Raw genomic sequence first — 24,994 nt, 5'->3', positions numbered from 1 at the left:
ACCAAAACTCAGACCGAACCACTGCTGTCAGCCGATTTTCATCAGTCAGGGAAGAGTTCTGAAGACATTATAACTTCGGTTTTTTGAAGATAATAAGAGGAGACATTCCATAAATGTGGTTTTTTGGAAAGTCAATCGACTAGATTCATGTCTACATTTTTCTTCTCTTTTTTTTCAGAAATTCAATCGACATGACCAAGCCAACCAAATATGGACTGCCTTTGTGGTCTAGAAGGCAGTTCACACATCATTATATGAATGTATAAAGATGCTTTAGCTTAGATAGATTAGGAGTGACTATAAGTTATCGGAAATCACTCATTTCTCATCGCGGTTCTGCTTGGGGCCTAATCTTGACACGCCTGGGGCCATCGAGGTTATCTCACTAGTCCAGGTGTTATCTGTATATGATTCAGCAAAGTCCAGGCAAATACTTTCTTTCGACCCTATCGAGTCTTGCTTGCAAATAGTATTCCAAGCAAATTTTAATAGCGTGAATTTTCTCAACTCACAATACTCGAACCCAAAATTTTAATTAAGGAAAATAAGTGTGAAACCACTTGCATTGACTCGCGGTAGTAAAGATATAATCAATCATAATCATTGTTTGTGTTTATGTTATTTTTAAGACTCTCACCGGACCCATATCCCACCGAACCCATATACATAAAGACTTGCCCAGTGGCTTGACTTGACTTTGTTGTCGTATGAAGTCCACAACTCCCCTAAAGATATCCATATCCATATGATCAATCACAATTATAAAGCACGTGCTCTGCTAACAACGCCATCGCCACCACTACTACTCTTTCTGACTAGAAATGATGGTTTTATTATGCTAGCATACACCTTTGTCTAGAACTAATATGTTTCATGTTTGACTTTAGCTGGTTGAACTTCTAATAATACCGGTGGCACTGATAATTTATATGGTTAATTGATTCAATAGCCAAGATTACTTTCAGTTGATCCATTAATTAGTTGGTAATTAATTATATATGAATGAGGTAACATTTACTTCAATGGAAACCGATGAACCGTGGCCTGGATTATTAATCTGATCATTTTTATTGATCAACCTTGCATATGGGATGCTGTTGGCTATCCGAAAGAGATACAAGGCAAACTTTTGCACATAGACATACGACGTGGGAGTTTGCTTTATTCTTACACTCTCTATAGGATAAGGCCGTGGGATGGTTTGCCTAACTAAGCAAATGGACGTTGGTTGGCACAGTCAAGATTATTCCCATATCCCAATTGTAGCATGTCGCAGTATCTCTTGTAGAACCCGATCCGGTCCTGCACCTCACTCGGGGTGGGCTTCCCGCACTCAATCCCGCCGTTGATTATGTTGGTGATGACACCGTAGCCCGGGACCCGTCCCGCAGCAGAGTCTGCACTAGAAGGAGTCCACTGCCCCGTGATGACGCTGTGGCAGGAGGGCTTCGGGGACTGCGGGGTCATCCAGAACCAAAGAGCTGTCTTGAACGAGATGACCGGATCGGTTGCCACCGCGTCCGGGTTTCCCAGCAGGTTGTAACCAATAGCTCTTCCTGCCGGGCCATAGTTGTAGTTGCTGCGGCCAATAGATGATCAATATATAAGAAGGTATTAAATACTATTACTGATTTTTAGTTTGATCATCAGCATAGCAAGTGTTGGTTTATTACTTACTAGGAGATTTGTATCGGACCACGGCCATAATACTTCTTGCCGGGAGCGCATGGCCACTGCTGGTTGGCTACGCAATAGTCGCCGGGGTTGCCTTGCTCTTGCTTGAAGCAGTACCCCCATGCATACGGACCGTCTGGTGCGCTTGCCCACCCGCCTTCAGAAATATATATAAATGGCCTAAGTTAACTCGGTTTGATCAAATTTCCAATATATCTTCCTAATGTATATAACCGAAGGGCGGGAAATAGCATGCCGAACTGCTGCAAAGCCTAGCGGAAAGTATAGCATATCAGGAAACCTGTGGTCTCGTGGGAAGTCTGTCCAAGGAAGGAAGCAACCTCCTTCTTCCGGGTGGTGAGGTCACCGGTAGTCCCGAAGCCGCTGAATGACTTGGCTGCGGCAATGAAAGCATCGTATGTGTAAAAGCCCTTCGCAGGACATGCAGCATCGTTTCTGTTCTTCAGCATCGTTTATGTCCCCGGACTGCGCCCTCCCACGGGATGCGGAGAGTGAGAGTGAGACCAGAGGGAGGAGAAGTATTAGACAACTTAGTTTGAACATCTTTCTTTTTCGCTTCTCGGTGATTCAATTGAGGGATGTTTATGCAAATTCATCAGCTGGTATGGTATTTATAGAATTACCAATAAATAAGGAGAGAGAGATATTTTTCTTTTACTTTCTTTTTTCTTTTTCTTTATTTATTTTTTTTTCGGATGAAAGCCCTACGTATCTGTAGTCTATTAATTGAGGTTGATTCCCATTGCAGCAACAACTTGGTCATAGCGGACTTCGGACTCTAATACACTACGTATAAAGTTCACACATTACCAATATGAATTGATTAAGGTGATTTGACACATCTTTGTCTTAAACCAATGGCTTGAGTTTGAGATTTATAAATGAAAAAAATTCATGATACGAGAGTTTCACCCTTTCGAGGATTGACATGACCTGAATTTAAATTAGTCGGATTATATTGAACTTTCGAATACTAGGTGGTGCCATTCGAATGCAATTTGCAAATTATATCATAGATTTTTTTTTAAAAAAAAATATTTTCTCTTTGGTTCTGCGGTCTCTGACTGATTCTTCCACAGGGAAAAGTTGGGTTGAAGTCATTTTCCGTCGTCCTAATAAGCTTTATGCGGTGACTTCACGAAGACCACATGATCAAAGGATCGATCAGCCAGGATAAATTTATTGTATCAACCAAATCAATTTATTGCCTGATTAATATATCACTATCTCGTTCATGGGTACTGTTATCACCCTTCGATACAAAACTAGCAATAACCAGGTTTTCCGCATCGAACATTGAATTAACAGAGAATTACATGTATCTTTTCTTCGTGCATTAATTAATCTCCCAATTGATGCTTTGCCGTTCGCTTCAAACCCATCTTCCTCAGAGTTCCCCTGGGAAAAAGGGTTCGTTAATGTATATATATGTACATATACACATATATACAACTTTATAATATGATGATGCATTCAACTTTGGCTCCTCCGCTCTGCTTCTTATCTCTATTTGCAATAACGGACCTCATTTATCGCGGAAGTCCAAGTCCTTGGACTACGAATTTTATCGAGCGGCCTAGCAGCACTATTATTTAACGCGATATCATTGGATTTCCATACCTTTGTTTGTTTTTCTTCATTTTTATTTGTTTTGGGTTTACACCTCATTTTCTATCCTTCGAAATAGATTACGAATTTTTATATACGATAATAAGAGCTATTGTCAATCCAACAACATTTTGTTGGATTTGTCAAACCTTCTTCTATTTTATTTTTTTGTCGGTGGGATTCTGCTTTTAAGCCCATATCCTGATATTTATAGCAGTTTCAAGGAGAGCAACGGTTTCACGGGGGGGCATTTCTCGTATCTTAAGTACTAAGAAACGAGGCATATGAAGTTTTTGAGTGACTAGCTAATAATAGCATTTTTGACGTTTGGCTGCTTGTATCGGCCTTGCTTGCTCCATACTTTCAATTTATTTGCTCTGCGTTCTTGAGGAACTAATCGGGATGAGTGAAAATTGTTGCCGATGCATATAGTAACATAAAATTCAGTATAAGTTACTACATTATCACGTCATATTCATATTAATTTGAATAATTCTTGTAAAGTAGGATCGATGTATCGGTGTGTTCATACACAAGATAAAACGTCCATATATCTAGCTAGGATGAAATTCTCATTCCTCTCAGGGTCTGAGTATTCTTTTTTGAAAAGGTGTTTTAGGGTTTCGAACCATCTTATTATTAATTGTTCCAAAGACTAAATTGTGATGGAGTTGGGGCTCCGTCCATCATCAATGCCATAATCGAAGGATGAACAATGCACAACTGGAAGATTTCATTTGTAGATATATTGCATCAACGAGTTGGACTTAAGACATCCTTATCCAATTTCATCTCTTGACGGTCTTTCAATTTATCTGAATACACTCTTTTTTTCGATTTTAAGATAGGTCATAGCTAGTCCATAAACGTAATAGGTACGGCATTGAAAAGTCCTACTACAGCCAAAGAAAACTCAATATCAGTTCTTTAATCGTAACCAAGAGAGGCATCCTTCCTTATATTGTGCACCACAGGATTGCAAGTTGCAACAGAAGGGGCTCGAAATATCGGACACCGACAGTTGAAGAACACCTTACTAAGAGTTGCTCTAGTTAAAATCATGGATTTTCGATATGTCTTCAGTGTGGAAAATTAGAATCGGCTGACCACCCCTACCGTCCCGCTCCCTACGCTATCTCCATCACAAAGTTATGATAAAAGGACATCTACTAAGGAAATGGCAAATACTAAAGTATTCCATGTGGACGATAAGTAAGCTCAAGCTAATTTCATTCGAGAGCGAAGATAGTTATATCCAGTTAACGATCCTTATTTCGAAGATTGGGATTCCTTTATCGCCAGTAATCGTGCTCTCTGCGAGTTCATATATTGATATCTAGATATTATCCTCTCCTGTAATAGAGATGTGCATGAATACCGGGTATAACCGAAATTGGTTGAAACCTACCCGTTCGGATAGGATCTGGGTAACTCCAATTGAAAATAGGGCAAGATCCGGGTAGTAATTTAAGAAACCGGTGAAAATAGATTTTGGTTTCGGTTCCAATATACAGGGCACCGATGAAACCAGTACTCGGGACCTATATATATATATATATATATATATTTAATAGTATTTTATATTAATATAATTCTCTATGTGCAATGTAGTATCTACAAAATTCTAAGGATAACTTATTTACTTTGTCTATTAAAAAGAGTTACATCATCCTTTTTTTGTTAAATAGCTACATAATCTTTTAGTTGCGTATTTACTTTGTCTATTATGTAATCCTAACGAAAGCTACATAATCCTTTAGTTCTGTGAATGCATGTGATCCAATTAATATATTTGGACATATATTTGTTTTGCGTGATTGTGAATGAAATCTTTTCGATTTTAGTTATTTATTTCATTTATTGTGCTGAGAAAAAAAAATACATGTTTCAACATGGTACCATGAACCTATAATATAATTCTCATTACCTTCATGAAATGTTTGGATTGTTTCTTATTACGACTGGGCCTCATGGGCCCATTTTACAAAACGTACTCATTTTGGCCCATTCACAACGGACTTAGTTGGGCCACATTTCGATACCCTGATAGTGACACTTGCTTCTACCAAAGGAACCAGAACCACTGAAGTAAGCATTTTTCACCAGTCGGGGGCATATTCTGAAGATATCATAACTTCGGCTTGTTGAAGACAATAATAGGAGACATCCAGTAATTCTGGTCTCTCGGTAGGTCAATCGACTAGATTAATGTATTCTTCCTGCCTTTAGACGAACAAAAGATACATCTAAGGACTTGATCAGTACGAGTTAAAACAAAATGTTGCATCATTGGATAGATGACTCTTTTATGTTCTCTTCACCGAAACAGAGGAACCCTATAGTTGGCTCTTGATTCCTCCCTACTATGTTAACGCTAATTTTGGTGTCACGTGCATCTCGTGTATCGACAACAAGGAGTTTGCTGCGGTTTTGCATGCATAGACTATTAACTTATGGACCAGCGGTTCATCACTTTCCTTGAAGAAGTGGGAGAAGCCTCAAAACAAATCGACTTTGCTTAATCATTTTCTTCGACCTTAGCACGCGATCAAGTCCATGGACATAATAGATGCTTTTCATTCCTGTGATTCCCCCGATCCGATCATCCCCCACTCTGCATTCTGTTTTGTTCTACAAATTAGTATAAAGATAAGCTTCTCTTTCTGCATTATTTTCTTGTCCAAAACATCGTCCATTTTGGGCCTTTCCTTTTTTGGCAATAACAATAGAGGGCAAATCCCCATCTCCTGCCTTTCTGTCTAGTGATGTTTTGCTTAGTCTTTCTTTTTTATCCTTCTTATCTTTTTATAATGATTCCGATAATTCCAACAGAACATTTTTCATGTCAAAATTTTACAATTTATCCCTATACTTTCTAGATATGTTCTTAAATTCCATTTATTTCGTATGATATATTCTTTAAAAAAGATATTTTACAGAAAACTGTTCATCTTTTAGTTTTTATTATCACATTTAACCGTCTTTTTTCCACCAACTTGAATGTCACCGACAACTTTAGTTTATCTAAAGGGTCTTCAGCCAACTTCAATGACGACATCGAGTTACTGGAGACCTCAAGGATGCTCAAGTTACGGATCTAGAACCAAGCTCAAGTTACACTCCAATTCATTTTTACGGGACTGGGGAAAGCACTTTTCAATGGAAAACGGTTTCCACAAAATGAAGCGCTTTTCCGTTATTGCAAAGAAACGAAAGCGTCATTCTTCTCTTTCCGTCCGAAAGGGGGCTTCTCAAGTCCGTCTGTCTGTCTCTCTCTCTCTCTCTCTCTCTCTCTTCAGAGCTTCCACTTCCGGTGGCCTCTGTTCTCTCTCTCTCTCTCTCTCTCTCTGCGCTCCACAGTCAGCATGCAATCAGTCAGCTGCAGCAACGCACTTCTCGAAAAGCGGAGCCGTAGAACGGAAAACCCACCAAGATAAAAACAATCTTTCAAAGGGAAAAATCATAAGCTGAATCGAAGTTTGTCTGTTCTGAGCTCACGAGGGAAACACCCCACCATTTGTCTTCCCTCCCCTGCCACAGCCACTGCTTTTAATCGTGACCCATCTCGATAAAAGCAGAGGCCGGCTCCCCCCACAGTTCCGGGGATGACCTGCTTGAGCGACGGGAGCTGCTGCTGCGCATCTCTGCTATCCGAAGAGGTGATGTCGCGGCGGTTGTCGTTGAAGGAGCCTGAGCAGAGCGCCTCCGCCGCCGCCAGCAATGGCTTCTTCTTGGCGGAGAAGGTGTTCCCGGTCTACGCGATGGGGATTTCGCGGCCCGAGCTCGGCCAGGGAGGCTCAGCCTTGGATTCGGGTGACCCAATATGGGAGGCTGTGAGGGAGGATGCTAAGTTGGAGGTATCTCCATAGAATCATCTGTCTGTCTTCCTTTTCGATTTCTTGTGGAAGTTGAGACTTCAAAGTCTTCACTTTTCTCAAATAATTTGGTTCAATTCTGCAGCTGCCCAGCTCTGGGCATCAAGTAACAGTTTGTTTGGGGAATTGCCTGTTCAGTGGTAGTTCTGCTTTTGTTATTTAAGAATCTTGTCTTCCTCTGACTCTGTTTGGGAGGAATTCTGTTGCATTTACATTTGATCAAAACATGAAATGATTCCTCAGATATGTGGTGGGTCCATACATCTTGGTGGTGGGTCCTTCTTGATCAAGTCACTTCTTGCAAATTTGGTCCGATATGGCATTCTTTAAGCTTCGTGGATATCTGAAACCTTTGATACTTTGTTCCGGAGATGATTCTTTCCGGATGATTATGAACTCGTATCACATGGCAACTGGCTGGTGGTACTATTCATGGTCGAGCTCCTTTGAAGAAGGGGTAGTAAAGAGAAACAATTCCCTTACTTGTGAATTCGTTTCTTTAGAATTCCATTCCTAGACTTGAGGGACTGCAGTAATGGGAGGATAGTCCATGAACTCTTCTGTGAGTACTGTAATTTTCGCGTGGTAGATCTTTCGTTTTTTATTAATTAATTGGTATGAATTACTTACTGCAGGCAGAAAAAGAGCCAATATTGAGCAGCTTCTTGTATGCTAGTGTGCTATCACATGACTGCTTGGAGCAGGCACTGGGGTTTGTTCTAGCCAACCGGCTTCACAACCCCACTCTATTGGCAACACAGCTCGTGGATATATTCAACAACGTAATGATGCATGATGAAGGCATTAAAAGATCGATCCGGCTGGATGTGCAGGTTGCTTGAGGGATTAAGTTGCTTTGTTTTCAACGAGTAAATGTTTTAGTGGAATCTGAAATTAAACCCGAGGAGTTTCTCTCTTTTAATAGGCATTCAAAGACCGAGATCCTGCCTGTCTATCATATAGCTCAGCTTTGTTATACCTCAAGGTAATCTTTCTGGTCATTGGCAGACCATATTATCCTACTTGTACGGTGTTAATAGAAATCCTATAAAGGGGATTCCTCCCAGCAGATTGACTGAGATAGTAATATGCTACTATGAAGTGAGTTAGTTCTGTATTTTCATGGTGGGGCCTGCAGCAATGTTCTTCGCATTTCGAGAATCTAAGCTGCATACCATACACAATCCTGTTAGTTTAAAATGCACATTCCATTACTGCTTCAGCATTCTCAGAAGTGCTGCATAACTAATGCTGGATTGCCCTTTATGCCATGACAATGGTGGTGAACCACATGATGACAACTATTTGGCTGTTTGTTCAAGAGTTGAATTTGTTTAATTAACCTCCAGTAGGCAACTGCTTTATTCCGGTTTTGTAAAATGGAATGCAGGGCTACCACTCCCTCCAATCCTACAGAGTGGCACATGCATTGTGGAATCAAGGACGTAAAGTACTTGCACTGGCATTGCAAAGTCGTATTAGTGAGGTGGAAGTGGTTTAATTCGTCATTACTCTCTATTACCATCTCTTTGCCTTTATTTTCTGTTAATAATCTTTTACTTCATCATTCTCAGGTCTTTGGAGTTGACATACATCCTGGTATGTTCTGTTTCTTTTCTTCTTTCTAGTAACGCTGATCAGTATATTTTTGTTCTTTGGAACTCTGCAAGACTTTCAGTACGCTATGGCTATGATATTTCTGATTTTGTTCGTGCATTTTGTCAGCTGCTAAAATTGGAGAAGGGATACTGTTAGATCATGGGACCGGCGTGGTTATTGGTGAGACTGCAGTAATAGGAGACAGAGTTTCATTGATGCAGGTAAGCAAATTGTAAACCATGCAGTTTACATGTTCTTTACACAATTGATTTTGGTTTTAAGTTCTTCAAAATTATGCCAAACGCAAGGGACGGGCTGCAATCATAATTTGGCCAGAGTATGGGATGATGAAACCTAATCTTTTGTTAATTAACAGGGGGTGACTTTGGGGGGAACTGGAAATGAGGTTGGTGACCGCCACCCAAAGGTCGGTGCAGGGGCACTGATAGGAGCGAGTGCGACCATTCTCGGAAATATTAGAATAGGGAAGGGTGCTATGATTGCTGCTGGCTCTGTTGTGCTCAAACATATCCCTTCGCACAGGTAAATCATTACTTGATGAATACTTTATTCTTTTGGTATTTTATTATTTTGAAATTCCGGCTAATTTTATTTCTTTTTCCCTTCTATTCTTGCTAAAGCATGGTTGCTGGAATACCAGCAAAAGTAATAGGATACGTGGATGAGCAAGACCCTTCATTAACAATGAACCACGGTATGTCTAGCACATGGATGAAAGGATCTATTGATTCAGAAAACAATTCCCATTTCTGAGAAAGAATCCGGGACTTGAGGTTTGATATGTTTCTATAGGAGTTTGATGAGCTGTAACTTTGATTGCGCAGATGCTTCAAGAGATTTTTTGGAGCAAATAGCCCTCAACTCAGGCTGAACTTTAAAATGCGCAGGTGAAAAAAACATTACTTACCTACTTGTATATATATCCTTAGGAGAATAAGACCAACTTATCTGATGATGTGGTATAGTGTTTGACGTGGAACATTGTATGATCACTTTTCAGGGGTTCGAGATGCTGAAATGATTAGAGGAAGCTCTTGAGTTGAGAGCAGCGCGCTGATTATGTGTACAGTGGGTTGGTAGAGGAGTGTGTATCCAAGAATGAGTAACCTGTGATTGCGATTGAATCTCGACGATTCACCGTGTAGTTTGAGCCTTTGAGGCTAGTGGGGCTTCACTGGTGCACTGACAGAAGCTTGTTTGTTTTGAGAATCATAATGTTCCATCTTAGTCTATTTTTGGGCAAGCTCTCAAGCCATGTAGAAAAAGAACTAAATGAATGTCCTTTTACGGGTATGTGATTTATTTCCTTCAGGAAAGTCTTTCATACAGCTGGTTTAAGGATCGATGGTCGTAGGATGATGGCTTGACTGTGCTTGGTCCAATTTAAAAATGCCGATATGTGGTGAATTAACACAGGAGAATTATGAGTATGACATTGACACTCAACTCTTCATAACACAAGCTCTGGTCAAATATGTTCCTGGCAAACATGCCAGCTTGTTTGGTTTTACAACATAATGTTAACTCTACTTCACTTTATCACTACTTATTTTTAATTCAACAATACAATTATTACTTTTTTCATTTTTGTTCAAAAATTTTCCATTCAATTCAATTTTTAATACTAAATTCTCTCAATTATTAATTACTTTTTACACAATTCAACATAATCATTACTTTTTCTTAACTATTCTTTATTTTTTCACATTTTTTTCTCATAATTCAACAACATAATCATTACAAACTAATTAAAATCAAAACTCAACTCTAAAATCAAACACAACAGCACATTCCCAAAAAAATGTCTGGTGTGAATTTACAAAACTAAGTCCTAGCTTTATTTTTATTTTTTGGTAAGTCCTACTTATCAAAGCTAAAAATCCTAAAACCCTAAAGTCCTCCGCTAGCTAGGAATCCCATTGAGTTCAAAAATCCACTGTTGGCCCCCAATTGCAACTATTCCGGTGGTGAAGTCGCGACTCAGCATTGCAAAACCGTCAATTAAGCCTCCTCCAATGGACCATCATCCTCTGGACAGTTATCTTCATCAGCGTTCTCGGGTGAGGCTGTCTCGGGAAAGAATGCCTCATCTGGATATGTAGCATGAAATAGCTGTGCATAAAAGGGTAAAATCACACTAATCAATCCCTGAGATATTTGATCGCTATGCTCAACCAATGAGAACAGAGTAGAAAAGTAAAAGCATGTCATCCCGTGTTTAAGATACTGTCAAAGGACATACCTTTTCAGCTGCATCAACAAGATCATGGTAGTTGAGATTTCCATCAGGAGACGGAGTGGAACAGATAGATCCATACTTTCCCTGAAAAAACAAAGAAAATATCATCACTAGAATAGGCAACACCAAACTGCGAAGAAGAAAGAATGCAGGAGAAGAGAATACCGCAGACAACTCTTGTATAAAAATCGCTTTCCAAATTATGAAAGGCGGTTCTACTTCTGCGTCCTCATTTTTTACTCCGGCATTCCTTTCAGAGATTTGAGAAACTTCAATAGCACTTATAGCTGTATTCAGTAACTTCTTCCCTTGAGTTGCATCATTACACAATGCTGAAAGGTACAAGACAAACCTGCACAGGAGGATGAACCGCAAGCAATTAATACGAAACGAGTGAATATTGGATCTGTATGAGAAATACATGGCTCAATAGATTTGTCACAATGGCAGGTCATGAGAAATTCATCAACTAGACAGAAGTTGAGTTCAAAAAAATTACTGGACAAAGAAAAGAGCCTTACATCCCAGGTGGACAAATAGCTGAAGTGCTGCCAAGTTGAAGAACCCGAACTGTGATATCTTGCTCTGGATACAACGCTGCATTGACGAAATACCAAAAATAGGTGAAACTCCTACTTTCTTTATTCTTGATGGAGTATAAAGAGTGGCAACTAGGAGAACTTACATCTTGGTGGATACACCACAAGCAGGTTTGATATATCAGGCTTCAAGGACGACCTTGTAATACATATTCCTCTTGCCACCTTTGCCTCCACAGCTTTCTCACTAAATACGTGAACAGGTTCTTCAGGTGAAGATCCTGCTTGCGATGGAAAAACAAATGATGGATCCAAAATCAATTTGGGGCTGAATAAATCCTGACCAGAAGCTAATCTAATGCCTCTATATTGACCATTCTCCTGCGAAGTGGACAAGGAGAGATAAGGAAAAGATTGTTCCCACAAAGAAGTACTTATGCATACGCAAGATAGTTGTATTCTCACCTCATCAATAAGCAGAGCAACCACAGGCATCCTCAGAACCTGCAAGTCCATGGTTCGATAAGCGAAAAGCAATTTCAGTTTGACTTGAGAAAGAAAATGCCACTTGAAGCTGTAAACATGCACCGTGCTTGTCAAAAGAAATGATTAAGAATGCCCGAAAAACAAATTGACCATGTTGAGCAAACATCTTCTAATAAAGATTAACTAAACACATGTAGCTCTCAAGCACCAGACCAAGTACCTGCATAAACCTTCAAACTTCTGCAACCTAAATAAAGAAACTTAACCTCAAGCTGCTTTTGGCATCTACTTCATTCTTACATCCTTAATCTAACTCAATTAAACTCTTAGATAACTCGTTCTGCTAGTGCTAGCTAGTCGTGAAGAACATATTATGGGTAGCTTGCCAATTAAATACTGCAACAACTAGCAGATGCAAGGGAAATGTCTTCTAGAGAAAAAAGGAAAGTAGAACCATGTGAGAAATAAACAAACAAGAGAAACAGCTAACTGTTGCAGAAAGAAAAATATAGAAAGAGCCTCTTGAAAACAGGAAGTCCCTTGTTCTAACTTACATAGAGGCAACGCTTAACAGCAGCACGGCGACAAAAGGCCTGTGGTAGCTCTCCTTGACCATAACTTGGATAAATCAAAGCCCCAGGAGAATTTGGAAATCTAAATAGAAGAGCAGAGGTATAATGATGAGATAATATTGCTTCGCTTCTTAACAGGAAAGGCAATGAAACTATAAACCACAACTCTTATATAACAAAAAGTATAGGGTTTAATGCACCTAGATGAATTGAATGGAAAATCTTCCAGCATCTATTTCATTCCAAACCAAATATGGAACAAATTTTCCACATTTCAATTGATACTCATCTATTTGAAGAATATCAGAAAGATGCAATTAACCGCTAACATGAGGCATTCTTGATTTTAGAAGAATATAGATTAGCTACTACAGCTTATACAGCTTTACGAGGAACCAACCTCCCCACTGATGATTGGAAAAGTGCTAAACGATCAATTCCATCCTTCGTCTTGAGTATATTCTTACAAGCCTCCACATCCTGATCATGATCTGCCATTGCTATTGAATACATAATTATCCTACATCGAAAGAGATGAAACTTATTGACCGAACTAGAGAGATGAAGGTGAAACATATAGTCGCTTAATGGTACCAAACCAACAGTGCAGCTAGACAATTCATGCAAGAAAGCCAAAAAGGGGCCAGCCCCAGGTCTCCTACGGTTATAGCATCTGACACTTCCCTCTGCATGAGAATTGCACACAATTTGCGATCGCACAACGAGACAATGAGCAAGGGAACTGCCCTCTTTGAAAAGGGGTCCCTTTTGCTGGCAGATTAATTCTTTGGAAGGATAGCAGACTTCCTACTTCTAGAGCTTAGCTCTTGACAGCTAGGAAGATATCATCGCAACCTTCAAAAGGGCAACTGGACTAAGAATCCTAAGCTTGCTCCGAATGATCAATAGTTCAAGCATGACCCCATTCTAGTTGAATGAACAACCCAGGAAATATAAGCACTACAGCAACAAATCAATGAAAATAAGGATCGAGAGAGAAGCAATGCAGTACGTACGATTTAATCTTCGGGGGCAACTTAATCTTCGCCAAGAATTCAGCAAAAGGGCTCTCCAAGTCCTCCTGCGACACCTTCGAACTCGCGTCCTCATCGGGATCGAGGTGCCGCTGAACTATCTTCAAAAACTTCATAAGCTGATTCTTCTCTATCAAGCTGAGATTTTTATCCTTGAAAATAGCTGACCGTGAGTCGGGCACCCTCATGAGCTTTCCATTCTCGACGCAGATGAAGTTCGCGTCGATCGCCTTGAACTCTAGATAATGGTTCGTGCTCCATTTGAGGATGGCATCAATGGCTCTGTCGGCACAGAAAAGAACTCTCGGTCCCGCCACATCGAGGTTGAACTTTCTGGCATGTTCCTCGAGGGTTTCCGGGGCAAGAGAGGAGATCTCGACATTGGAGTAGAGAGGTCGAGTGGTCAGGCTAACAGTTGCCGGATCCTCCCCGCTGGAGGAGGAAGGAGGGAAAGAGCTGGAGCTGAGGAAGGCAGAGAGTTCATCGGGGCCGAGGGAGGCGAAGTGGCTGCCGTAGAAGGGATTGGGATCGAGGTGGAGGACGGATTTCCCGGCGGCGGAGGCGGCGGCCGCGATCAGGGATTCCGGGAGACCGGTGCCGACGATAATGAGGTCGAATGTGGTGGGGTCGATCTGAGGATAGGCCTCCGTCATCGCGGCGGCAGCGGCGGTTCAGTCATGGAAGCTGAACAGAGACTGTCGGAGCTCCGCGCGCCGGAACGATTAAATCGGTTAGGCGGCGTTTACTTCGAGCGTGCTAATACGAACTCTTGCAAGGCAAGCAAGTCACCGTTATTAGGATGGTTTGGGACAAACCGGCACCCGATAAAATGTTGCATTGTAGTGTTTGGTATATGTCTTGTTTTGACTGCTACATTCTAATTTACGAATTGATATATTTGAAAGATTATTAATCAATTAGATTTATTGATTGATATCATAGGAATTTTTCAATACCGTTCCAAATATTATGTTATTTCTTAATTAGTTATCTCGTTGAGCCTATAGGTGAGTTTTTTTAAAATAATTCCTCAGGTCAGTCAAATTAATATTTACTCATGATTTGGTACCAAATTTCGAACCCTCTCCTCTTATTTTCTGAATTATAATCACCTTAAAATGACGATCGCTTGCCTCCGTGAGCCAACTTGCTTACCCCCAATTGTGCCTGGCCGACATGGGACTCCTTCTGTGACCGGCCAACGCGCTACCGACAGACCCCACTACACTTATCCGAGATTGATCTTTGATCGAGTTAGACAAGATTGATGGTTCTACATCCTCGACAGGTCGAACATCCGAAAAATTCTATTTTCTTCATTTTCTTTTCAAATAAACCAAGACGAAAATTCATACTTTTATGGGGGCCTTTTTTTATGGTGAACAATGCACTTATTATCTTCTATTTTTATACCTTTTTGGAGGAAAAAAAATAATGGAAGACAATTTTTTGCCGGTAATAACATAATTGGCCACCACCGAAAAAAAAAATCATATTACCTTTTTCTTTTTAATGGATAATCATATTACTTTATAATGGAAGCCATACACCACCAGTTTTTAATCTGTGTGTATACATGATGCTTCCAACTACGGAGCTCAAACCCAGAAGGGATGAACGGCGCATTATTGTACACAACAAACATGTATCCGACCAGCCCGAATCACAACTGCTTCCTCTTCTTCTCGAAGTAAGAGTAGCTCCTCTGGTAGCTTAGCACCGCCCACACGAAGTGCCACAGCCCGAGCTCCGGCCACAGTGCTGCTGGTGAGTAGAGCTGGCACTTGTCAGATTGATAGAGGAGGAAGTTGCTGAGTCGGGTTTCACCCGAGCTCCTTATTAAGATGTCCAGATCAGGAGCCGCTGCCATGTACATCCGCTTCTCAATGTCGACCACCTTTATATCATGTTCGTGATCTTCCTGTGACGTTTGGTTGCAGTGATCGGTTGAGCCATTTGTCTGCTTGACCGCCTGGCTATGGTCAAGCTTGTCCTGGCACGATTCCTCGACCGCGTGCAAGATCTCATCTGTTGAAGTATAGGGTACGCAGATTAAGAGCACAAGCTTGTTGTTCTTGGCCGTGATCTCCATGGCCCTCTCTACTGCTTCCCTCACATTATCGCTCAGAAGCTTCAAGTTACCGATGAAATATAGCTGAATGCCGTATTGCCTCACTAAGCTCTCCTCCTTGAGCAGCTCATCAATCTTCTCAAGCATCAGGTCCATCAGAACCTGGACCTCATTGGGCCGCCTCTTGAAGTTATCAATGCTGAAGGCATAGATTGTGACATACTTCACACCCAGCTCGTAGCAGTAGCCAAGGATCCACATGAGTGAGGCGAACCCTGCCCGGTGGCCTTCCCCTAACTGGAGGTTTCGTTTCTTAGCGTACCGTCGGTTCCCGTCCATGATGAAAGCAATATGGTTGGGAACAGGACCCATGGACAAAACACTGAACATGCATTTCCGCAAAAACCCAGTGAATCTGCGCCGGTATCCTCCTGTAACGCTGCTCTCTGTTTCCATTGTCTTCCTGAGGAAAAATCTCATAAGACTGCCACCATTACCTGTCAAATAAGAATTATATTGGGTAACTATCATAACAGCTAAAGCGAACTGTATCAAGTCCTTCCGACTTAATTGCTAGCAACCTCTAAGAATAGACTAATACCTTTCCCATTCTGGCCAAAGATATTCATATCGAGTCATAAAATAATGACTAATTATTATTACACCATCTGCTAACACTCAAGAACGAAGGGAATACTACCCTTCGCATCAAACAATCTAGCTCAATTGACATGAATAGGATGAAAACATTATACTTCTTATCAGAACCTGACTGATTCAAAAGTTCATCTTTTGAGATTTCTATGAGCGAGGAAAACAAGCTTCTGTTGATTTTTTTTTTTTCCAACAAGGCACTAAGAGCAAATCAAGAAATTCAATTAGCAAAATCACTTATCCTAATCTAAAGAACCTTCCTCAAATGTCATGAACTTAAGGAGGCAAATGAAACATTAAAACCACGGTAAAGTAAGACAGACAAAAATTACTACAAGTTCAACCAGAACAGAAATGAATCAGCACGAATTAGACAAGTCGCTGATGAGCAACCTGAAACCTGGTCCCTCCTCAAATGCCCCACTACCCAGAATGTTAACCGATGAACATACATAAGAAGAAAGAAAGCAAATTTCCAGAACCAAACACAACCGAGTAAAGAACATGAAACCATGATTTCACATGCCCTGCTTCCACCAACGTTTAAATATCAGTAGAAACAAAAGCTATACCCAGTAACAAATTTGTCAGCACCAGTGATCGAGGAAAAGCTTAATGCCATTAAGACCCAACAAATTATCATGCATGCAGGAACTAAAGTAAACAGCAGAACGCCAATTCACTTGTCAAGCATAAAACCCGAAGAAAGAACAGGGAACGGATTTTGGCGCAGAACACAGTTCAGGAAGACATCAAAGCCGAGACACACTGCAGCGAGAAGCACTTCTTACCGAGAATCACTACGACACTGACAACAACATCGGTGCAGGAATCACAGCGACCAAAATGCAGCAATACTAACAGTTAGTTCAGGCACTGGGGAAGGACTGGAAGATAAACTACAACCAACCAACCTGAGAGCACTGTCAAAGGCAAAAGCCTATAGAACTCCAACACAACCAAAGCACACACTATATACACATGTCCGTTCCGTTCTGTCTTCATTCGGCCAAACTATATAGTACACTCATTATTATGAGGGGCCATGAATAAACGGAAATAATGAGGGGCCATGAATAAACGGAAATAATGAGGCACACATAGAAAAGGGATTATACGAGGAGAGAAGGTAAGGGAAGGGGGCTTTGTGCTAACCCATCATTTGAAAATTATCAGTACTCAAGCGGAATCTTGAAATCGTGTGGCTGCTTGGTAGATGACAGTCTCACATCACATCACCATGGACGAGTCTGGAAAACGCCTGCTGATGCTGCCATTGTTATCGTGAGAACTTCGGACTCTGTAAGGCTGATAATACGTGTCGGGTGACTCACTTGGCTGCCTAGTCTGAACGAGATTAGGGTGGAGAAGAAAGATTGAGATCATAAACCCCTTTCCTTTCGGCTCAATCAGACAAACACCCATTAACCTCCGACCAATCAATCGATGTTGTGTGTGGTCAAAAAACTGTTTTTTCCCCCCACTTGGGCCAAGATCAAGAACTGGTTTAGACTGGTGAAAAAAAAGCTCAGACAGCGACTGCTGAAGATTCCTACCAGAAATTGAGGGATCGCAGGCAACGGTGCCGATGGCATAATCAAACCCATCTATATTATATATATATTATTAAATATTCGGGCTATTGTATAGGAGTCTCCCATTCGCTTAATGATAAATTTTTACATCAGCGTTATAAAAAGATTTTTTTTTAAATGTGTAATAATGTTTTTGCACTTTTTCTTAAGTTCCCAATAAACTCTTTATGAGTGGAAGTTCGTGATAGTAATTATTTCACACATAAAAAATTATTCATTTAAAAGATAATGAGAATACAGGACGACAAAAATGGAAAAACTAAATCATAAGGTTGAGGAAAGAAAGGAGTTAAAACCGTTTTACATCGAACCTTATCAATTGAAGATTTTAAAAGGCAAACAAATGTACGTAAAGGAGCAAAACTTTTTTAAGAAAATTTCTTATTTAGAATAACTAAACGATGAGAGTGTATATTAAGAACAAAATAGGACGTAAAAAGAATAAAATAGGACGTGGCCGGGTGTACTTGAACACGACCATTGCACGGTGATCACCGGTTGGTTGGGACACGGTCCGATCGACTACCTTTTTTTCCCTTTTAATTTAAAATTTTTTCAACATTTAATTCTTTTTTATTTTTTACAAAAAATTAAAATATAATTCATCAGCTAGCATATTTTTACACATTTGCTTACGGATCTACCATATATTTCTTTTTTAGGCCCTGTTTGGTTCAGGGTATCGAACGAAAACAGAATGAGATGGAATGGGATGGAATCGGAAACGGAATGACAAATTTCCATTTTTGTTTGGTTTAATAAGGAATCAGAATTCAAATCCTAGTATAAGATAATTATTCATATTATTTCAAGTAAACAATTAACAAGTATCCATGTGGTTCAATAATTATTTATATAACGTATCTTGAATTTGTTGGGTGTGTTTGTCGATTTGTTGATCGACGAGATACTCCACCAATTAATATGTTGATTATGCTTGTTGATCTTGAGAACAACTAATCTTTCTATCAATTTGTTTTTCATTGACCATTTATAAGATTTTCTTTTTCATTTTTAATCGAATTTTCAATCTAAAATTAGATTAAAAAAAATAAATTAATTTTGATTTCCTCTTCCCCATTCCATGAGGGGACCCCATGGAATGGGTGATCCTCAATATATATGAGGAATTGATTCCTCTAAACCAAATACGTCCTATCGAAATGCTCCATTCCAATTCCGATTCCCTCATATTTTTCATGAACCAAACGGGGCCTCAGTATTTTCCAGCCAATCATTCTTCTTACGACTAGATCCAATGTCCTGGACCCTACGGAAAGGAAAAAGAATTTGACGTTCTTCTTTTCAAGAAGGGCGAGGATGGGAAAATCCTATTGATTGCAGCTTGCCGCTTTCTCCAGCCCTTCCTGGGGAAGGGAGGGTTGGGTTGGAGGACGACAGTTATTGTCTATCGTTAGCTTCTATGGTAGGATCGGTCGGGGTGTTAGAGAGGTGGTGATTTACACAATGGTAGTCCTTTTTAAAAGATCTACTGGATTTATGGAGTGCAGTGGCACGTAGAAAAAATCTACTAAAATTCACGGAGTGTTGTAACACGTAGCAGAAATCAATGAAAAAGTTAACATTATTAACTTTTGGTTAATATTGGACAAACTTGTAAATTCATGCTTCATTTTACAAAAACTTTCAATTTTGGATATAAATTACAAAATTTGGGGTAATATACATGCTTTATTTTTAGCATATTCCCTTTTTTAACAATGTTCAATTATCGTAATATATTTCATAATTTTTATAACTTTATAAATATTTTATTGTAAAGTGAAATTTATTGAAGTTAATTAGGAAAAGATGAAGTAAGGGCAACAAATCACATGCCACTACTATACCCTTTTTCAAATTATGAGAAATTTCTGCCTGTATGTAAATTACATGCTGGCCCCTCTTAAAAACAAACATCATAATCATATTACTCGATAATCATTAAGGAAGCCGTACACTACTAACTGTTAATCTGTACAAATCTGTGGTGTAATGCTAATTAAAAAAAAAACTTTTTTATTGAGTTCTATCACGCAATCGCGTGACATATATCGAAATGTCACATGACATATCTATTTCATGTAAGATTTTCTTATATAAATGATGATGCGTCCAACTACGCAGTCCAAACGGGCCAAACCCATAACGAAATGAACAGAGCATTATTATAAACAACATGTATTTGACTCGAATCAGATCTGCTTCCTCTTCTTCTCAAAATAAGAGTAGATCCTCTGGTAGCTTAGCACCGCCCACACGAGGTGCCACAGCCCGATCTCCGGCCACAGTGCTGCCGGTGAGTAGATCAGGCACTTGTCAGACTGGTGGAGGAGGAAGTTGCTGAGCCGGGTCTCGCCCGAGGTCCGTATTAAGATGTCGGGATCAGGACCTATTGCCATGTGCATTCGCTTCTCGACATCAACCAACTTTATTGCAGAAGCATCATGTTCGGGATCTTCCTGCGATATCTGGTCCCAGTGATTGGTCGAACCGTTTGTCTGCTCAACCGCCTGACTATGGTCAAGCTTGTCCTTGCACGCTTCCTCGACCGCGTGCACGATCTCATCTGTCGAAGTATAGGCGATGCAGACAAAGAGCACAAGCCTGTCGTTCTTGGCCGTGACCTTCATGGCCTTCTCCGCCGCTTCCCTCACGTTATCGCTCAGGAGCTTCAGGTTACCGATGAAATATAACCGAATCCCGTATTGGGTCACTATGCTCTCCTTCTTGAGCAGTTCATCAATCTTCTCGAGCACCAGATCCATCAGAACCTGGACCTCGTTGGCCGGCCTCTTGAAGTTATCTATGCTGAAGGCGTAGACTGTGGCATACTTCACTCCCAGCTCGTAGCAGTAGCCAAGGATCCGTGCGAGCGAGATGAACCCCGCCTGGTGACCTTCTCCTACTGGGAGGTTTCGTTTCTTTGCGTACCTTCGGTTACCGTCCATGATGAAAGCAATATGGTTGGGAACAGGACCCACGGACAGGACATTGAACAATATGGATTTCAGCAAGAACCTGGTGAATCTGCGCCAGTATCCTACTTTAATGCTGCTCTCTCGTTCCATCGTCTTCCTGGGGAAAAAACTTACCTGTCAGAGAAGAAATTTCTTAGGTGATTAACAGCAAAAGCGAGCCTATCAACTGTCAGAAATTTCTTGGAATATACTAATCTCGCTTTCTAAATCAATCTGACAAAAAAATAAACACCAACAATTGCAACACCATCTGTAAACACTCGAGAACGAATAGGATCAAAAGATCATACGTCTAATCAGATTCTAACTGATGCAAAAGTGCATCTTTGAGATTTTAATGACAGAGAACTACTAGTTTTTACTGGGAGCTTTTTCCGACATTGAAGTAAGAGCAAATCAAGGAACTCGATAAGCATAATCACTAATAGTAATCTAAGGAACCTTCCTCCTGGAAGTGCAGGACATGCTTCTCAATATCAATTCTTATGGCGAGACTATCCATGCCAACTTAATAGATTTTCTATTATTTTATACTAGGCCCATGGATATCTCTTGTAATTGATAAAAAAAAAATAGAACATTAACAGCACGGTAAAGTAAGACAGACAAAGATTACTACAAATTCAACGAGAACAGTAATGAATCATATTGAATCCAACAAGTCACTGTTAAACAACCTGAAACCGGTCCTCCCTTAAATGCCCCCTTACTAGGAATCTTAACCCATGAACATACGAAGGAAAGAAAGCAAATTTCCAGAACCAAACACAACCGTTCGTAATGAACATAAATCCAATAGATTTCACATGCCCTGCCTCCACCAACGTTCAGACGTCGCTAGAAACAAAAGCTACTTGGTAAAAGTTTGTCGGCACCACAAGACAACCAAGGAAACAGCATGCATGCACGAACTAAACTAAACAGCATAACTCCAAATCACTTGTCAAGCACTACAAAAACCTTGAAAGAACGAATAGGGAATCGATTCTTCGTGCAGAAGACAATCCGGGAAGTCGTCAACCGAGAGATACTGCAGCGAGAAGCACTTTCTCGTCGAGAATCACTACGACACCGAAGACAACATTGGTGCAGGAGTCACAATAACCAAAATGCAATAATACTAAAAGCTGAGAGCACATTCAAAGGCAAAGCCTTTAGGACTCCAACACAACCTACGACACATTATATAGACATCTCCGTTCCATTCTGTCTTCATGTGGGCAATCTTATAATATACTCATCATTGTCAGGGGCCATATAAAAAAGATGGAAATAATGCGGCAGACATTATTACCAGATTATAGAGAAAGGCAAGGCGAAGGAGGGGGCTTTGTCGCTTACCATGACTAGCACTACAAGAAAACAGTGCACTCGTGATGGACGGATCCGTCACAAAAACTCCAAATTCCGTTAGAAAAGTTCATTTATGACGAGTCTGTAACGAATAGAGCCTGTGACAAATACCCTCGTCATAAAAGCTTATTTGTGACGGATTTCAGGTCCGTCACAAAATTTGCGACAATGTCCGTCGCAAAATTTATGACGACTATAGTCATATCGCCTGTGTATTACGGGATATTATTATTCGTGACATAAATTTTCAATTTATTATTTAATTGGATCTCTCAAAATACTAATTAGTTTATTATTATAGAATCAAGTCATTGATAATCATCAAGTCAACGATGAACAAAAAAATGTTAAATTTTCATCATATCAAGTTAGCTTCACTAAACACTTCATTTACATAAAAAGGTACTGTTTTATTCACTTAAAAATTTCTTAAGTTATATAATTTTTAAATGAGATCAATAAAATCAGATCAGTGAAATTATTTTAATCAATATGAAGATTATCTAAAAGAATTTTAAATTTTTAACATCGAAACTGTAGAAAAATATTTGTTTACATGTTTTATACAATAACGAAATCACTCCTACAATTTACAATAATATTTTTATTATTTTTACTTACTCTATTATCCCATGCATTGTGTAGTCTACTTAACATTTTTATTAATATATTTTGTTTTATTTGCAAATTCTTTTGCAGCATTTTGTTTTTGAATATTTACTAATTTTTTTATTTAAGTAAAAGTTACTCATGAAATCCATGCCGATTATTCAAGTTAAAAGAGCTTATGAATGATTGATTTGAAAATTAATTATTTGAAAATTAATTGTTTTTTTTGCAATCCTATTTTACATGCAGTCTATGGTCCATGGAATAAATTTTTATTCACTGAAAATTTCATAAAATCAAATTCAAAATTAACTGAATTCAATTAAATTGTTATTTTTTTATTTTTTTAAAAATTATTCATTTTGGTACAATTAGTAGATTTTTTTAATTCCTAGAAGTATCGATCAATCAATCAATTGTAATACATAAAATCCAAGACTCGATATGAGAATGGAGGAGTTAGTGGGAGCCGAAGCGGTGGTGTTGGCGGTGGCATTAGCACCTTCAATAAAAGGTGACAGCTGAGCAACCTGAAGGTCTACATCTACGCTTTTTTTTACGAGATATAAAGGCTAGGTCAGGTTATTGGCCCTGTGGTTGCCCCAACTAAGAAAATCTAACCGCCACGGAATGTGCCCCAACTAAGGCCTACATCTACTCAATACAAATATGGGAACTCCAAAGAGCGGAAGGAAAAAATGCCACGTATATACTCAGACGAACCCCCTAGCTCATCGTTTTTTTTTTAATATTGTACTTTTTAAGTAATTAATCACTCTTTAACAAACGTAAACATAAATTTTAGTAAATTCAAGCACTTTTGCAATTCCAATATTATGATTTTTATATGGGGAGAATTTGTCACCGTGACAACATGTTATTCTCCGTTAATATGTGTGATACTTTTATTGAAATGCATGGTACTTCTATTGAAAGGTGCAATACAAAATTGAAAATTTGGTATACTATGTGAGGTCCCCACCCATGCTCCTGTTTCCTCGCCGGTAGCCCCCACCCCTCAGACGAGGTCTCTGATCTCTTCAAAGGTCCTGAACGACCTCATTTCGAGGGTTAAGGGCCGCCCAGGCCCCCATCCCTAGCAGTTGAGCCCCGATCCCATGCTTCAGTTTCTTTCTTTTTTATTTTTATTTTTTCTTTAATATTTAAACATTATTAAATAAATTTATATTTTTTTAGATATTTTGATGAAGGAAAATGTTTTACAATTAAGTAAATCAACTTTCATGTCATCCGATTCTTCTATCGTTTTAATCTATATTATATGTTAATTTACAATTTATACCGAGTTGAGCCCGAAGCTACCGAGTTGATCCCCGCAGATGTTGCCCTTCCTGTACATGTATCTAATCTAATGACCACTTTAGGATCGAACAGACGAACACCCCATAGCTCGATTATAGGATAGTACATGTGCCTTTCAGTGTCGTTGCTTTAGTTAGCAGCTACTCTTTGACTATAGAGTCGTGCAACTCGTATTTAAACTTTTCGTCGTAAAGACTAAGCTAAACACGATAGAGCACTGCAGAGCAATGAATTCTTACAGCTAAACAAAGGAAAATTTCACGCGGGCAATGGCATTTTTTTTTTTTTGACAAAATAGTCGAGGAGTAATTAAACGTGGAGCTAGGGATCTCATGACGGACATTATTGAATCCACAACTCGAAAGGAGGCACTCACATGAGTGTCAATATATGAGAAATTCTTCAGTAATCTTATTTCGTCATATGACATTTGTAACAAATATGTGAATTAACGTTAATCTTTTCAGTGATTACCATAATTATTTTTCATTATATAAAGTTCTTCCTCATCATATTATTATGAAATAGGCTAGTTTAAAATTTTCTCCTTTAACAAAGGACAAACTTGTCCATGGATTGCTTAAATGAAACTTTACTTGCACAGCGCATGGATTACCATTGCATGGAAACATAATGCTTGCTGCGCACGGTTCCATTTATTGCATGGAAACATAATTAACTTTAAAAGCACGATAGATGACAGGATAGGTCCTCATCAATTTTATTAGGACTTTTGAGGG

General features: G+C 39.5%; 5 protein-coding genes across 9 annotated transcripts; 1 reads left to right on the top strand and 4 right to left on the bottom strand.

Moving 5' to 3' along the window:
* Positions 1–1,047: 1,047 nt before the first annotated feature.
* LOC116199740 (basic endochitinase-like) lies at positions 1,048–2,258 on the bottom strand. The gene is made up of 3 exons (XM_031530211.1): positions 1,976–2,258; positions 1,678–1,831; positions 1,048–1,579 (listed from the first exon to the last, which is right to left on the bottom strand). The coding sequence occupies exons 1-3, from the start codon at positions 2,142–2,144 to the stop codon at positions 1,210–1,212; spliced, it is 693 nt and encodes a 230-aa protein (XP_031386071.1). The 5' UTR covers positions 2,145–2,258; the 3' UTR covers positions 1,048–1,209.
* Positions 2,259–6,523: 4,265 nt separating this feature from the next.
* LOC116199739 (serine acetyltransferase 4-like) lies at positions 6,524–10,126 on the top strand. The gene is made up of 10 exons (XM_031530210.1): positions 6,524–7,160; positions 7,814–8,011; positions 8,104–8,163; positions 8,569–8,664; positions 8,753–8,777; positions 8,904–8,998; positions 9,154–9,320; positions 9,419–9,492; positions 9,623–9,685; positions 9,799–10,126. The coding sequence occupies exons 1-9, from the start codon at positions 6,909–6,911 to the stop codon at positions 9,667–9,669; spliced, it is 1,014 nt and encodes a 337-aa protein (XP_031386070.1). The 5' UTR covers positions 6,524–6,908; the 3' UTR covers positions 9,670–9,685; positions 9,799–10,126.
* Positions 10,127–10,546: 420 nt separating this feature from the next.
* On the bottom strand, positions 10,547–14,519 carry LOC116199738 (rab escort protein 1). 2 transcript variants are annotated; one of them, XM_031530208.1, is made up of 9 exons: positions 13,651–14,515; positions 13,035–13,154; positions 12,617–12,716; positions 12,042–12,080; positions 11,723–11,957; positions 11,559–11,634; positions 11,203–11,389; positions 11,041–11,121; positions 10,547–10,910 (listed from the first exon to the last, which is right to left on the bottom strand). In XM_031530208.1, the coding sequence occupies exons 1-9, from the start codon at positions 14,319–14,321 to the stop codon at positions 10,800–10,802; spliced, it is 1,620 nt and encodes a 539-aa protein (XP_031386068.1). In that variant the 5' UTR covers positions 14,322–14,515; the 3' UTR covers positions 10,547–10,799. The 2 variants fall into 2 exon arrangements, with proteins under 2 accessions (XP_031386068.1, XP_031386069.1); XM_031530209.1 differs by lacking the exon at positions 13,035–13,154 and having other exon boundaries at positions 13,651–14,519.
* A 629-nt stretch (positions 14,520–15,148) lies between these two features.
* Positions 15,149–17,985, bottom strand: LOC116202045 (dehydrodolichyl diphosphate synthase 6-like). 3 transcript variants are annotated; one of them, XM_031533558.1, is made up of 2 exons: positions 17,549–17,985; positions 15,149–16,236 (listed from the first exon to the last, which is right to left on the bottom strand). In XM_031533558.1, the coding sequence occupies exons 1-2, from the start codon at positions 17,553–17,555 to the stop codon at positions 15,332–15,334; spliced, it is 912 nt and encodes a 303-aa protein (XP_031389418.1). In that variant the 5' UTR covers positions 17,556–17,985; the 3' UTR covers positions 15,149–15,331. The 3 variants fall into 3 exon arrangements, with proteins under 3 accessions (XP_031389418.1, XP_031389419.1, XP_031389417.1); XM_031533559.1 differs by lacking the exon at positions 17,549–17,985 and adding an exon at positions 17,185–17,542; XM_031533557.1 differs by lacking the exon at positions 17,549–17,985 and adding an exon at positions 17,308–17,542.
* A 2,005-nt stretch (positions 17,986–19,990) lies between these two features.
* LOC116199182 (dehydrodolichyl diphosphate synthase 6-like) lies at positions 19,991–22,120 on the bottom strand. 2 transcript variants are annotated; one of them, XM_031529473.1, is made up of 2 exons: positions 21,930–22,120; positions 19,991–21,083 (listed from the first exon to the last, which is right to left on the bottom strand). In XM_031529473.1, the coding sequence occupies exon 2, from the start codon at positions 21,057–21,059 to the stop codon at positions 20,184–20,186; it is 876 nt and encodes a 291-aa protein (XP_031385333.1). In that variant the 5' UTR covers positions 21,060–21,083; positions 21,930–22,120; the 3' UTR covers positions 19,991–20,183. The 2 variants fall into 2 exon arrangements, with proteins under 2 accessions (XP_031385333.1, XP_031385334.1); XM_031529474.1 differs by having other exon boundaries at positions 19,991–21,066.
* Between the last annotated feature and the right edge of the window lie 2,874 nt (positions 22,121–24,994).

Source organism: Punica granatum, chromosome 3 (assembly GCF_007655135.1).
Source record: "Punica granatum isolate Tunisia-2019 chromosome 3, ASM765513v2, whole genome shotgun sequence".
Taxonomy (NCBI): Eukaryota; Viridiplantae; Streptophyta; class Magnoliopsida; order Myrtales; family Lythraceae; genus Punica; species Punica granatum.
This window is presented reverse-complemented; position numbering and strand designations above follow the sequence as displayed.